The sequence below is a fragment of the Camarhynchus parvulus genome, chromosome 2 (genome assembly GCF_901933205.1).
Source record: "Camarhynchus parvulus chromosome 2, STF_HiC, whole genome shotgun sequence".
Taxonomy (NCBI): Eukaryota; Metazoa; Chordata; class Aves; order Passeriformes; family Thraupidae; genus Camarhynchus; species Camarhynchus parvulus.
The window spans coordinates 15413033-15428658 of NC_044572.1; the positions used below are offsets into that span (position 1 = coordinate 15413033).

The 15626-nt window shown below is 39.9% G+C and overlaps 1 protein-coding gene across 15 annotated transcripts in view; it reads right to left on the reverse strand.

The window, feature by feature from the left end:
* Positions 1 to 15626, reverse strand: part of SVIL (supervillin) — a 133773-nt gene that overhangs the window by 97106 nt on the left and 21041 nt on the right. For 3 of the 15 annotated variants that reach the window (XM_030971346.1, XM_030971352.1, XM_030971345.1), the window contains exon 1: positions 3528 to 4210. In XM_030971346.1, coding sequence (XP_030827206.1) covers positions 3528 to 3591 — 64 coding nt within the window. In that variant the 5' untranslated portion in view covers positions 3592 to 4210. Of the gene's footprint in view, positions 1 to 3527; positions 4218 to 8585; positions 8670 to 15626 lie in introns of those variants that run through there. The other 12 variants (XM_030971339.1, XM_030971338.1, XM_030971350.1 and 9 more) reach the window with 10 other exon arrangements.

Sequence of the window (15626 nt, forward strand, 5' to 3'; positions counted from 1 at the left end):
ATTATAGAAGTGTTCTTATAGCCATTTGCAGTACTATGGCTAAGGTTAACACAATAAAACCTAAAAAGAAAAGCGAAACACATCACACAAACCAACCAGCAACAGGACTTTCCATTCATAGCAGAATGAACTCATCTTCTAAGCAAAACCACGAGAATAAAAAGACAAAATGCCTTAAGGAAGGGTGAAGGACTGGCATGCACAGGCATAAACCCACTTGCATTTGAACCTGACAATGCTGTGAATATTCACAAACAACTGGCTGGAGCAACGGTGTGCAAGCTGCCCGAGTGAGGTGCTACTTACTTCAGAATCCTGTAAAAAATCCACTTGTCTGTCTTTACACAAAGAGGACAGAAAGAAGGTACAGATGCAGCAAAAGGGGTCAAAGTCTTCTCAAAATAGTTACTGATAACGCCTGTAGGTCTCTTTGGCCAAGAACTTCATTATTCTTGTTATAAAGAAGTTTCTCGCGTCAGCTAAGATTCTTTTCCCAAGAACCTAACACTCACCCACTTAGAAAACAGAAAAGTGACTTCACAAAAGTTACCAAATATCAACATGCATGGCTGGCAAGTACATGTGCAGTCAAGATGATTCAGATAAGTCAGATAAATTTAGAACAGCGCTTTCCTAAAAGCATGCGTTCACCAAATGCAGTAAATATGCAGGAGCTATATCCAAGTGCTGATTCCAAACATCAGAGCAAAAAATTTATTAGTGAAAGTCTCCTTTTAAGAGTTCGCTGCCATCTGAAGTCCTCAACAGTGTTATTCCTTGATCTGCCTTTAGTATTTCCATCCATCACTGGGTTTATCCACATAAAAAGCTATAGGCTCTCCAACCTCTGAGGACTAAGCCAAATGCAGTGTGGCAACTTCACATAGGACCAGCCTTTTATGGTTGGAACAGTAGAGCTTTGATACAGCTAATCTACCATAAATAGCTCTTGAAACTCAGAAGGATCAAATCAGCTGTTGCAACAGTCCCAGCCTGTAGCTGCTTCAAATCCAATTATACTGTCAACCCTGTCTTGCAGCTCTCCCTTTTATTCCCCCCGTCCAAAACATTTTCAGTCCTCCTCCTGGCAGAAATTAGAAGCTGCTAAGGCAAACACAGAAGAATCAAACCCATTAAACAAATTCTGAAACAGATGCACAAGTATTCTTACAACTACCTTAAGGAAGACAAGTTCTGCTCTCTTAAAAAAACAGCTTAAGTATTTGATGCTCATAAAAAAGAAGTTATCAGCCCTGGCTTATAAAGCAAACACATAATTTGAAATAAGCAAACAGTTCCAAGAGCAGCAAGCACAGCTTTAAAAGGTGGATGAAACTAAGCAGATAAACTTCATGGAGCACTATCCACGTCCCAGATTAAGGCATAAGGCACTAAATTGCTTGTGTATTTTTTCTGTAACCTAAATATACTTGAGAAGTACTAGGATACCCTGTTATAAATCCTTGAATTACAATGTTTCCTTTCAGGTAGTTAGCACCATTTTCCCACAAAGAAGTTGAGAACTATAATTTAAGAATTCTCGCAGCATTAAAAGCTTCCAAAATATATGTTTACTAACCATATAAATTGGTATAACTGAAAATTACCACCAGAACTACAGGAGCATAGTAATTACAGAGAAACCAGTGCAGTGACATTGTTCTGAGAAAAAAAAAAGCAGGTTTGGATCCAACAAAACATAGGTGAGCAGTATAATCCTCATGGTTCACCTCACGGTGCAAAGAAACACAGTGCACAATGCAAGCATGTAGGTATATGCAAATAAAAGGTATTTTTTCAAACATCTATTATTAACATCCCACCAGTCTTTCCAAAACATCACATCCCAAAACATCAATTACTCCACTGCAGTACAGGAACTCTGGTACTTCAAAGGGGAAGAAGTGTCTTGTGGGCAAAGTCTGTATCTCTACCTCCCACAAGCACGTAAATTCTGAACATTGCCAGGGCATCCTCCCAAAATACTGGGCAGGACATCTACATCTAGGCATCCACCCTTCTTATTCAAGCAAGGGTAGAAGAGGATTGCCAATTCCTGCTTTGCTAACTGCTTTAAGGGCCTCTAGAAGCTACTCTAATGCAGGGGCTAAAATATAAAAATCATCAGCTTCTACTTAATGGAAAATTGTCAGCCATGCACCATCTTATTCATCTTCACGCTTGTGTTAAATTTTATCATCTCTGTTAAAGGGCCTGGGTTTTAACTGATTTGCAAAGCATATAACGTACCTTGAACACAAAAAGAGTCACTAGCTGCCTACAAAGAAAATAACAAAATAACTTCAATTAAGTGTGGGTGGGTGAAATGAACTGGTTTGCTCTCTCCTTTAAATTGTGCATGAATAACCCAGCTGGGTTACCTTCTGGAAGTCTCAGTAAAGTCAAAGAGCTATACAAAGGCACAGACATTTTTCTCTTTAGGACCTAGAAAATGCCCAACTGAATCAATTCAGATACAGGAGCATTTCATTAGCATGGAGTAAACTCAGCATGTTACACGTAGATAAAACAGACCAGCAAGATCTGCCTAAGTTTATAATTTTGAATAGAGCTCGTAGAACATTACAGTAGTCACATTATACTTCTGCATTGTGGTGAAAAAAAAGTAGCTGAACCAACTGCTGACAAAAGTTCAACAGAGCTCTTAAAAATGCAGCAGGCATGCTTGCAGCTGGTATGGAGAAAGAGCAGCCGAGAGCATGCTGCCACAGCACAATCACTGCTGCTTTGTGCCCTATCCATAACCATTAAAATCCAAGGTCTTTTATTACTGTGGAATTTGAAGGATGCGAGTTATGACATGGAAACACACCCCCCTCTCTAGAAGCAAGACAGGGATTGCTTGTTTCTTTTATAGAAACCACTCTACATTCATTCTCCATATCACACAAGAAACTATGTTGAAGATTTCATGTTTGTACCTAATTAAAAAAAATAAAAAATAAAAATCCTGCATGTGCTTTTTCATAGAACATAGGCTTCCTTGACTACAAGCACATAAAACAGAGCTGCCTACCACAGAAATACATCAGTTTCTGTCTCTTCCTCCCCAATACAAAATTTCTGTAAACACAGAGCAGAGGAAGCCACAGACAATACATTAGTTAACCAATATTCCTTTACAAAAGCCTAACATCTAGAATGCATCTTCCAGACACTATCAGCTCTATCATCAAAGAGAGGGAGACATCAAGCACTTCTCAGGCCACAGGTTCTGTCCCAGTGAAGACAGAAGTACAAATTAACAGACACACTTTTGATTCTGAGGTCAGGCTTTGCAGGAGAGGCTATGTGCTTCAGTGAGTAACAGCCAAGAAATAACACCAGGGTAACACACAGTGAAGTGCACACAGCGTGCAAAGTCTGGGTTCAGCATTCCCTGATTTAACAATTCAGCTTCCCAGTTTACAGATTGCTTCTTTTCAGCTGGTGGAGGGGAGCAGGGGAGGCGAAGGAGAGACTTCCCAGGGAAAAAAACCAGACAAATTTAATAAAAAGCGACTTACCAGCATCCATTGTTAGAATCATGACCCCACTTGTGTGTCCCAGGAAGCAGGAAGCCTTACCCATCCAGTGTATGAGAATGACTCAGAAGGACAGCATGGCTTTGTTTCAGCTTATATCTTCTGGCTCATTCACCCCTCCTCCCTTTCGTGGGATAAAAGTGTTGCCTGTGCCTGGCCACCCATTGGCTCAGCGAGGGGAACCTACCCATTTAGCACATTCAAGTTTCTGTGAGAGCCTAAAATGACTCACAGAGGATTTTTTATTTATCTTAAAAAAAACCACCAAACACCAACAACGTTAAAAAAAAAACAAAACCAAACCCAACACAAACACTTTCTTTCTGGGAGAATAAATCCTTCATTCTTTCACTATCAGACACAAATTACAGTGATGTTATTGCCATGGGGAGGAACAATTCCCTGTACTCTGAATTGAGAAGGTGGCACGTCAGGGAGGACAGTCCCACAGTTCTGCTGCATTGTCTGTCCATGGAATAAAGCCACACATTTTGTGTCAAAGCCTGTGCCCTCTAACCCAGCTTATCTTCAATGCAAACTGTATATAATCCCAAAATTGAGTTTCTCCTGGTTTGCCAGGGAGGATTTGCTCTTCCATTTTATTTTTAAGGAGGTAGAACAGTAAAAGATTGTTGTCTTACTGAAGACACACACCCAGACTTCCAGACTCTACAGATTTAACTCTGCAGTGAGGAAAATTAAGTGATATTGTCTTAATCTCCAGGATTCTCTGGGTGCAATAATTGGCACAATCTAGTCTCTGCCTGAAGAATTTGGAAAGCTGTTACAATCTGTTTGTGAGCATCCTCCCTAGTGAGATAATAGTGTTTAAATAAGAAAAATCTATCTGATCAAGAGATATCACAACCCATGATATTGTTAACTCTGTTATTGTTAACTCTGTTGTTAACTTTGATCAAACCACAGGACAGCTTAAAAAGTGCATTTGGGTGAGCAGCTGGAGGGGGAAAGGAATTTGTTTCTTTTTATATTGCAAAATCCTTAAGAACTTGCAGTCAGACCCCGAGAGGGAGGTGCTGTGTCTTGGCACCATAAACTGTCAGCAGATTTGATATTTGTCCTCAGGGGTTCAGCAAGCACAGAGAGGGGAACACCGGTGCTCCTTGCCTCTGATAAGAGCCACCTTTTCTAAATAAAGCATGGACATATTGGGCTCCTGTCTCACCACATTACTCACCACCAGATAACCTAAGATTCATAACTCTGAGATACAACCACAAGTGTATTTTGGAAGTGTTGCTTGTGGTTGTTGAAATAAACAGAGTACTCTCTCTCCTGCCTCCTTCTGTTTTTAGAAAAGGTATCAGTTGCAAGTCACAAACACCGAGGTTTGTAGACGCTACTGATGAAGTCAGAATCCACAATTCAAAGAAATCAGCAAAAGCAGCACAATTGTATCATCCCTTCTCAGATTTCTTGACTCTCTCTTGCCTTGCAGTGTGGCTTTACAGCAACACACCTGAGTCATAACACTTTGGGGGGGAAACACATGCCTAAGGCTGAAAATTTCTGCAATAAAAGCTTTGGGAAGATGTATGAGTAATCCAAATCCCAGAAACAAATAAGAAATCTTTCAGTGAATGGAAATTAGGGACAAATGACCCAGGTGGACAGGTTGCTCCTCAAAAGCCATACCACAGAAAGAAGTGCAGTGGCAGAACTGAACTGATTGGCTTCATCCAAAGTTTACAACTCTCAAATAGTCAGGACACTGTTTTGTCCATAAAAAATAGCTAAGGACATTTAGCAACAGCCATGCAGAGGTCATGTGCAGAGATACATGTTAACTTTTGGGACTGATACCAGGCATAGCTTCTTTCTTACCAATAATTATGTCTGAAGAAAAATGCAGCAGTAAGGAAGATGCTTTTGCACTCTTCCTATTCCACTCTTTTTCACCTGACATCTTCATTAAAAATTTCCAGTGGTCTAAATAAAATTTGTGACAACAAAAATCAGTTTTGAGGATGCCTTCAAGAAATGCAATCCCAAGGACTGGGAGGAACTTATGGAGAAAAGAGTTATCCTTACCAACAAGGTAGAAGGGGAAGAGCTGGTAGAGGAAAGAGCTTTAAGGACAATTATAGACCTCAACTCTCTGCACAAGACACCAGGAAAATCCATCCTCAGGTAAACTGAGAGTGAGTAACACTGCCAGAGAATACCAGGCACTACAGGTCTTATGCCAAACAAATACATTTTAAGAAAAGCATTATCATAGCTGTGTAAGAACAAACCACTTTTGACAGCATGACATTTCCTGTAAGCTTGGCTTTAGCAAGAAGTCCAGCACCATTGTCCTGGAACAGTAAAATGCAGAAGTTCAAGCAAACTGTTTCCAAAAAAAAAAAAAAAACAAACAAAAAAAAAAAAAAAACAAAACAAAAAAAAAACTCCAACTGCTGGGTCAGCAAAGCAATGGATTGTGAGGTACTGCATGCACTATTTTTAAAAGTGGTGCAAGCATTAATAATTCAGCTTACAAAGCATTTGGAAAATGAAAACCATGAAAACTGAAACCATAGTAGAGAGGAACAATCTTACTGATTTCCTAGAAAAAAGGGAAACACATCTATTTGCTTTTATTTTCATAAGGGAGAGGATGAAGTTTTCAGTCAGGCCAGCAAGAACATTAACCTGAAGGGGACTGCTGCACGACACAGGATTTACAAAAGCTGGGCATCTCCAATGTTCCAATTCTATTCTAGAAGGCAGAAATAAACCCACTCACTGTTTTTCAAGCTATATTAGCCAGCAAGGGTTGGCTGTAATTTATGTAATTAAAAATACACCAGTATTAGAAGGAACACTGTATGTTTCTTCACACATAAGCAAGGCTGTTAAAGTGTCCAGCAAGACAGAACATGAACTTGCACATGAAGCCTTGGCTTTGTTGACATTGTGGAAGCTATGAAATACAGACAGCACATGATAAATGGCATGCTGCTAGCAAAGATAGCACACTATAAATTAAAAAAACAAATACCTGTCCATAAATTGTTTCTGTTGTAATGTTATGAAAAGAGGGCATAAGTGACTCATCTGACTGTGCACACTTCCCAGCTTCTAAAGTCAACTGGCCAGTCCTAGATGCAACTCCAGCAATGAAGTAGAAAGCTGGTCATGACCTCCAGAAATCACCATTTTTTCCCCATCATTTTTCAGTCAGATAATCTGAAGTCCATGTAATTGCTTAATGAATATATGTTATAAGGCAGTAACAGGTACAGTAAATACTGCACAGAATTCCAAGATGCTGTGGAAAAACATGAACACATCCATCTGAAGACTATATCCAAGTAGCCCATGGCTTAGTTATCTGACATGGTCCAGCTATGTCACACCAAGTGTGTCAATTGCATACTGTTAACAAACACTAGTTTTGTAAACTCTGTACTAAAATAAACCTCTTTTTTGTTGCTGATTTTTTAAAAATACAGCAGAATACTCATTCACATGGTCTAACAGCATGATCTTCTGAAGCCTACAACCATTTTATGATACTATATACTAAGAAACAAGTTCAGCAAGAAATTCTCTGAAAGCTTGACTTGAGTCTTTGTTGAAAGAAGTCCATATTACCCTTAAAAAACTAAATACCCATGATTGTTCACATAATTTTAAGTACCTGCATTAGTCTTGCAAGAGCACCCTACTTCTGCTCACCTTCATTAAATTATTCTCTGCATAGAAATTATGCAGCTAGTAACTGTGATTTGCTTGCTCTAACATTTTTGGAGGAAACTTTATTAATATGCCTTAATCCTGAATTGTCAAGATTCAGTTCATGTTTTCCATGATCATGCTCCAAGCTCAAATCTTCAGCAATCAAGGTTAGGTTTTGCTTTTCTACTGCAAGGCCTTTACAACTTTTCAGGCTTTCTAGCACATGCAAGAGTAAACACTGTTCCCAGTCCCTCACTTTCCTTCTTTTTAAATATAATGTTAAATCCAGCAGAGGATGATTTCATTCAAGTTTCCACTCTTTACACAGTGTTTTCCCAGACTTCAGAAGCTATGACAAGTTGCAAGGAAAACAGCTTTTACATAATTCTGGAGCAACAGCTGAAATGGTGCCTTCCATACCCCTGAGAGAAAACTTAGGCTACATGTGGCAAAAGAATATAACAGCATGACAGCTCTTGTCTGGCAGTATGACCAGAATTAGGCACCAATTCTCTTTAAGGAATGTTATAAGATAGATCATCTACATCCTAATTTTGCTGACTCAAAACCACTGAGACCTTCCTGATCACATCCAAGAAATCACATCTCTCCAGTAACCAAAATTACACAATTCCCCAAAAGCAAGATTAATCCTGAACTTTAAAGAAATTTTGCAAGCTCTGCCTTAGTGGGACCAACAGAACTTGCTATGCACTTCCACACACAAAAAGTCCCTTTTGTTCTTGGTTTGTGTTCAAATAGGGAAATGCTTTTCCATAGCTAAGAGCTGGAAAAAGTCCTGAATCAAATCTAAACTGCAAATATGTAATCAAAAGTCTGCAACATGGAGAGTGGGCAACACGAAAGTGCAGATCTGTAATTAATTAAAATATTACATTTGAAGGAATTGTACATGATCTAGAATGGCTGAAGCTACTCTGTTATACAATATTTGGAAGAAGGAATAATAGAAAGGCTGGAACAGGAGGTTCACATTAGCTGCCTGCTGCCTCCCAGTGAATTTTCAGAAGGAGTTTCAGGAACACATATTGCTACTTCCCCATTCAATAACATTTCTTCCCATGGCAGCATTAGCATCCCCTAGGTTATAAAATACCAATCAGCTTTTCTGAAGGTCCTATGGGCTACTCTGGAATCTTAACTATAATATCACTGCATTTTGTTATGGTACATATGCACTAGAAGGCACACACAGATCCTTCTTTAAATGTTTGATACTAACACCTCCAAAAAAAAAAAAAGGAAAAAAACCCAAAAACCAACGAAACAACAACCCATAGTTCTTGGTTCAGATCTGTATGTATTTTATGTATTTTTCAGCAAAAGGTTTACCTTAAATCCCAGCCATCCAGGCCTAACCCTGTAGGTACAAGTGCATCACCTTGTCCAGGTGCTCACAGTCCAAAGTCAGCCCTCCTACAAGAAACAAACAAAACAAAGCATGGGTTAGAGCCACAATGCACCCCAGGCTATGGCAAACATTTCAGAACCAGCAGGCAGATGCACAAAGGGGATGAACTGATTGACTGCAAGGGCTGAGGTAGCTTGGAGCATTCTCCTACCTTGCCCATTCATATAGACAAGAACTGAACTTCCCCTTAGCCACCCCACAGGAAGCCTTTATTGTTATATATTCAGTCTTTCTATAAGGTCAAGCAGCACCAGAGATAATAAAAAAACTAGAAACATCTGCCAAAATACTATTACCCTCAAAATCCTATATTTTAAACATCATTGGATGCAACTGAAAGAGCCAATTCTCTTTCTAGAACCACAGCAACCAGGAGACAGACCCAGACTTCCCCTAGTGTAGAGCACTGGACCTATCAAGCAGTTCTGCAAACAACACTGCCACAAGGCCTGATTTCTGATCCCCACACCTTGAACTACAACTGGTTTTATTTTATTCTTTGGCAAATACAAAACACCTCTGGCTGTGCCTGTACCATTGTTTGCAGGATGATTCAGCCCATGTGGATACTCATGTTAAGTGTTCAAGCTAGATTATTTCAAACTAGCTGAATTTTCCCAGAACCACACCGTCCTTAAAGATGCCAATCCCCCAAACATATAAAAACCTAAAGTAACCAGCTGCTCTGGGCTTCTTACTCTATTCTGTACCATATGCAGTTGCTTCTTTCCACAGAGAGTGAAGAGTTCTCCGATGCAGACCTGAAGCAGTCTGTGCTATTGCACAAATTGTCTTCCTCCTCTTTCAGCAGCTAAGTAAAATAACATTTTTACTCTTGCTCAGCTCAGGCTCAGCTCACCTGCATATGTTTAGGTGCCAAATATACTGTTTTCACTTTCAACTTTCAACTGCTTTATTCAACTTTTTTTTTTTTCATAATCTATTAGGAGGTACAAAATGAAGTCATGCTATCCTATGTGACTAGAGCAACAACTTTCAAGTGCAGCAAGGTCACTGCTCTGCTTCCTGCAGCTGCTGAACATGTCAGACTCTAATAACAGCATCTAGAGAAGAGGTCAGAACAAAAATAATTCATTGAAAAGACAGATAAGACAGAAATTTTGCCTGAGTTGGGAAAAAAACTGATTTTGGAAGACAAGCAGACCCCCAAACATAGACTACCTTTGAATGCATAGGGACAGGTAGGGCAGCAAATCAGGCAGCTAACCTGTCCCTAATGCTATATAACTGCTCACAACAAGTGAACAAGGTAGTTTTTAAGATCTAGCCACATTTATCTCTGTATTTCAGGAGGAAACTCACTTAAAATTTCAAGAATATGGTAAACCACATGCTATTGTTTTTGCATTTCCAGCCTCCAATCCCCTCAAATAAGCTACTCCTGCATTTCAGAAGGGTAAATGAGTGGGCACTTCAGTGTGGTAGGAAAGGTGAAGAAAATGATGGTTAACAATGGATAGCTGGAAGAAAGATAAACTAAAGTTTTTCCACCATCACATAATTCTTGGTTCCAAATTCCTTCTTGCTACTTAACCATAGGGTTGCCTGATTACTTCTGCTGTTCCTTCTGCTGCTTCCTCTTTAAGTATCAGTATTAAAAAAAAAAAAAAAAAAAAAAAAGAAAAGAAAAAAAAAAAGAAACAGAAAATAAAGGATTTGAAATCCAGCTATCATTTTGGTCAACTACTTCAGAGACTTCCTGGAAGTAATTGTGAGGTGGGAAGAGGGGACATTTATAATACACAGAACACATTAAACCTGGTGCACACTGCCACTGTCCCACCACTACATTTTATTAATTCCTTCTTTTTTTTTTGGCAAATTCCTCATTTTTTTGGCAAATGCTACATTTGTATATTGGAACAAGAGAGAAGACCAGGGTACTGCAGTTTTGAAGGCCTGCAGCTTTGAAGTCTACCCTTTTAAAGGAACCTTGAATAACTGGTGGGAGTTGAAATATCTTGACAGAGTGGTTTGGGGTTTTTTAAACATACATATATTTGCCTGTGTCACTATGTGCTACAGATCTTTGATAGTGTCAGGAGTCTCATGAGAAGTTTTGGCAGGAACACAATACAAACAGAAGACCTAACAAATACAGAGCACCTATCAGGAAACATTTGAGATCGAAATCAAAATGTGAGGGCTGGCAATTGAATTCTAATCTTTTCAAGACTGACCTTGGCTGCAACTTTTTGTGCTCTCTCTGCAGTTCATCTGAGAGATTCCTGGCAAGCCACTTGAACTGCACATCTGATAACCCCTGCAGTTTGAGAGTTTAGAACAAAAGCAGGAAAAGACACTCCAAATACTAATTCTTGCCACTTTCATGGGCTCTTTATTACACTACAGACAGATTCCCGAGTTAGTCAGTACATCGTGAAGGAAAGAGAAATGAAAATATCATCAGGATACTTCATATTATCAACTAGAAAGATGGGCTAGTGGGTGATCATCTCTGTTTAGCCACAGAGATCCATCATTTTTGATCCAAGAGAATAATCAAACTCACATTTCTTCTAGACAAATATTCTTCTAGGTGCAGAGAGCATCAACACTTGGACTGATTTAACACTTGACAGCTGAGCCAAGAAAGAATGTCACCATGTGCAACAGACAAATAGCTGCTCTGCAAGAATCTCAGTGATCCATCAGGTTCTTCACTGGGTTGGCTACAGGACACCTACACCACCTTCTTTTCTTCAAAATAAGCCTCCTAGTTCCTGAGCTCCTACATGCAGAACAGACTCTGGTGAGTTCCAGTTCCACTGAAACAAATTAAGGCTGCATGCCTCCAATCAGAAAAGGATAGGAAAAGGAAAGCAATTTTTCAGATGCTTTATTTGTTGCTTGATGACTTATATCACATCAGTTTTGCAAAGCCACCACCTTTTCAGGCTCTTGCCCAGCCAAATGAAACCTAACACCACAGAGATGTTTTGATAAAGCACCATTCTGCAAAACCTTGGTACATTTTCATTTCTGACAGGAAGAAGAAATGCAGCCTGGAAAAACTTGGGACAGAGCTAGAAGAGTGCAATATCTTTCCTTTGAAGCCAGGAATCCTCACAGAGAGTTCAATTAAACCAGAGTCCAGCAGCTCCTTCAGATGTTATCCTTCTTCATGCTCCAGAGGCAGGTAACACAACATACTGGGCAGCAGCCAGGTGCAAAGGAGATTTTCAGACTTTTACTGTGTCTCCTTCCAGTCCCACCTCACCAAAAAGAAAGGCCACAAAGATGTTCATCAGTCCAAGTCTCTTGAACACTCAGAATATCACTTAAAGCCAACAAAATTCCACTCTGTGCCTGCACTTACACCCTTCATTAATGCAAGCCTGTAAACTCTTAACAGCCCATGTTCTTTTATTTTTCTGAGGCATTTCAGAAGAACTCTGCACAAGAGCAACAGGATACAGGTACTTCTGTTTGTAGTAATTTCTCACAGAAAATATCCAAATCCAAATCCACCCTAGCGGGGTATTTCCACCATCTTACTTCAACTGTCATTTGTGATGCAGCCTGTTCCAGGCAGCAGGGCTCTCCTTCAGTGCATTTCCCTCCCATTTCACATCACATAACACTGCTGGAGTTCTGCTCTGGTGCCCCTGCCCAATGCTGTCTGCAGGAACAAATTGCTTTTGCACATTCCAGGCGTTTAAGGAAAGAACTGAAGAAGAGGTGCTGAGGAAAGAATCTCTGCAAGCACCATGACAGAATCACACTTGACTGTGCTTCCCTCAAGCCCCAAAAGTGAAGCCACCCACCTGGAAGTGACCAGCTCAGTGTTCAGGAAGCTGACACCTACTCTGACAATATTAGATGCATTTGCAATTCTCCCAGTGCACAAGCTAAGGATGACTCCTGTAAATACCTTGGCATACAGAATTATGAACCAAAAAGCCATGGCATTGCAGTGAAAGATGAATGTTTGAGGTGCACACTGGAGCAACTGACTGTGCACATTCCTGCTGATACCACATCAAAGTACTCTTACTGATATTTGCCTTGTATTTGCTAGGCAAGGAAAGTTAAAAGTAGGAAGCTCAAAAAAGTCCTTTAGCCAAGAAAGTCACAAGACACTTCAATGTGAAGTTTTTTCCATAGTAACAGGCTACAGTTTCTCTTAGAATCTGGTTTCAAAGTTGATGAAATAGGATTCTGCAAGAAACTCTATACCACAGCACAGAAGCTCCCATCATACACTGACCTCTAGTGTAATAAAGACTCAAAACATCACAAGTCTCTTTGAAGACTTAGAAAAATTATCTTTCTTTCCCCAGCACTCAGAAGAATATTTTCATGCAATAAAACAGACTGAAGTCAGAAGGGCCTCCCTGGAATACTCTCAATTGTTTAAGAAAACTGGAGCATGGGTTAAAGAAGCTACAGAACTTAAATTGTTCAACGGATGTGAAGTTCCTGCTGTGTTTACATAAAGTAATTTACATCAAAGCTGCATTTAACTTCTTTGAACCCAGCTGAATTTAACACCTACGCATTCTGAATGTGCAGAATTGTTTCCTAACTACAGTTTTACAAAGCTAAATTAAAAAACATTTAAAGGTGAAACACTCAGCTTGGGCAAGTCCTGTATCAGCCAGATCACAATTAGACCACCCCAGATTCTGCACAACTCTCCAAGTGCCTCTGGAGAGGGTGGCTGACTCAGATGTGCTTCCTGCAGCCAGCACTGAAGACACAGAGGTTGCTGGAAATGCAATATAGAAATCTGCATGAGTCCTCACTCCCTGAAGACACAGGGCTCACAGAGGTATGTGGACATGGCCCTGAGCCCAGGCAGACTGGGGTGAGAGAGGAGATGCTTGGTTTGGGTTAGCAGCTTTTTAAGAAGGTAAAAACACAACCTACCAACACCAAACAAAAAGCACAAACAAAAAAATTAAGTTAGTTTCAAAAACTGTTTCAAACAAAAATGTTTTCCCCACAACTTTTAAGATTAAAGAATCTGCAATTTTTATGAGCTAACTAGTTTTATGACAAGAATTACTTACTTAGACCGTAGCCAATTCTAAGAGAACAGACCAATTGAAATGGATACCCAAACTATTCAGGCATGTATGCCACTTCTGCCCACTCCCTATGCACCTGCCTCTGGACAACAAATCCCAGAGACGCTTCCTTTACTTCAGATCATTTCGCAAACCTCCTCAAAAAACAAGGAATCATCCAGAGGCTGTTTGTGATAGTGAAGTGATATTTTCAACATGAGCAAGCTTTCCCAAGCCTGGCATATGTGGCTCTGCTGGAGCAAGAGCTTTCACCTGCACTCCAGAGAAGGAGCTCTTATAAACCATCTCTTGAACAAGATGTTAAAAGCCTCAGAAATATTAAATCCAGAAAGAGTTAAGCACAGCATGATAGCAGCCATCATAATGTATAAATGAAATATTCAGAAGTAATCTCAGAGACAAATGTTTGAAACTAAATTCAGATCAGCCAGAGGAGGCCCTTTACATTTGCAGTTCCAGACTTGAGTCTGTGAAGACAAACTAGGAAGTGAGGATCACATTGTTAATATTGGTTTCTAGCTGTGAGTATCAGAACTCAATAAACCCTTATATGTAATAACAGTAAAAAGATAGCTTTAAATGACTAAAAGATAGCTTTAAATGACTTAAAAACCCCACTACTTAATGATGTGTTCAAACCTACACAGTTTCAGACCACTTCTGAGATACCAGCAAGTCACTAGGAAGACAACTATTAATATCTGCCGCTACTTTTCTGCACAGCAGTGAGCTTTTTACCAGACCAACACTTGAGTTCCACCTCAACTTCAGCTGTCACCTGGGTCCTGACTGGGATTTTTGGAAATACTGTAAGTTGCACTCTAAAAGTGGCAGCCCCTCTGTCAGAGCAAGGTGATACCCCCAAAGTGCACAGGCTTTAATGAAGCACAGCACTCTTCATGCACCTTGGTAATCACTCTAGGGGAACAAGGACTTCTAGCTTCTGGCCCACAATGCTCCAGGTCAAACCTTACCCACAAGAATTCATTTTGTTTTCTTTATCACAATTATTTTATAAGCAAGAACTCTCACTGCAGCTATAGCATGGAGACAAACAGAAGCACTCAGGATTCACAGGGATACTGGTCACCAAGTTAGATCACTTCAGGCAGAGTTATGGATCAGATTCATGTTTTAATATGAGAGCTCCTGCTTTGAGCCACTTGGCCACACTTTGTTTGCAATACAAGGAAGCCAGCTCAGCCACCTACTTATCTCACATGCAGCCCAAACATCACTCAAACAAGAAACTACATTGAGAAATCCCTTTTGTTTATTAGAAATCCCTTTAGAGTTTAGCCTTATGTCCAACTCTAATTTCTATCCAGGAAACAGTTTACCACCAGCTAGGAAAGCACAATTCCACTCTCCCAGCTCCAAGGAAGGGAGAGCTGAGGCACAGAGCACACCGACTCCTGAATTAGTGACTGGAGAACACTGTGAGCGAGCTCCAACAGCTTCAAAACAGATCCTTCCCATTGTATTTGACAGAATGTGTCCTTCCAACTATTTTTTTCTCTAAATTCTTGTGTTTAATTCAATGCATGTGGTGAGGGGAATGACTTTCAGAACAGCGACGTGCAGCAGTACACAGATGTTCCACATTTGTCATGTCACATGAACCTTGTGGCTAACACCCAACCTTTAAAAGTCTAAAAAGCCTCCTACATAAAAATCCATATGATATATTTGTTCCTAGAAGAACACCAGATAATATATTAGATTGCTGGAGATAGGTTTCTCCAGTATTATCCTTCTTAAAAAACAAAACAAAACCAAACCAAAAAGCCCACCTGCAACAAGCTTTCTTTGATTTCAAGAAGTTAAAAAAACCCCTCAAATAAATAAAACAAAAAAACCATAACCAGACAGAGAAATTAAGTCAAGTGGTAGGTTGACAAGATTTGT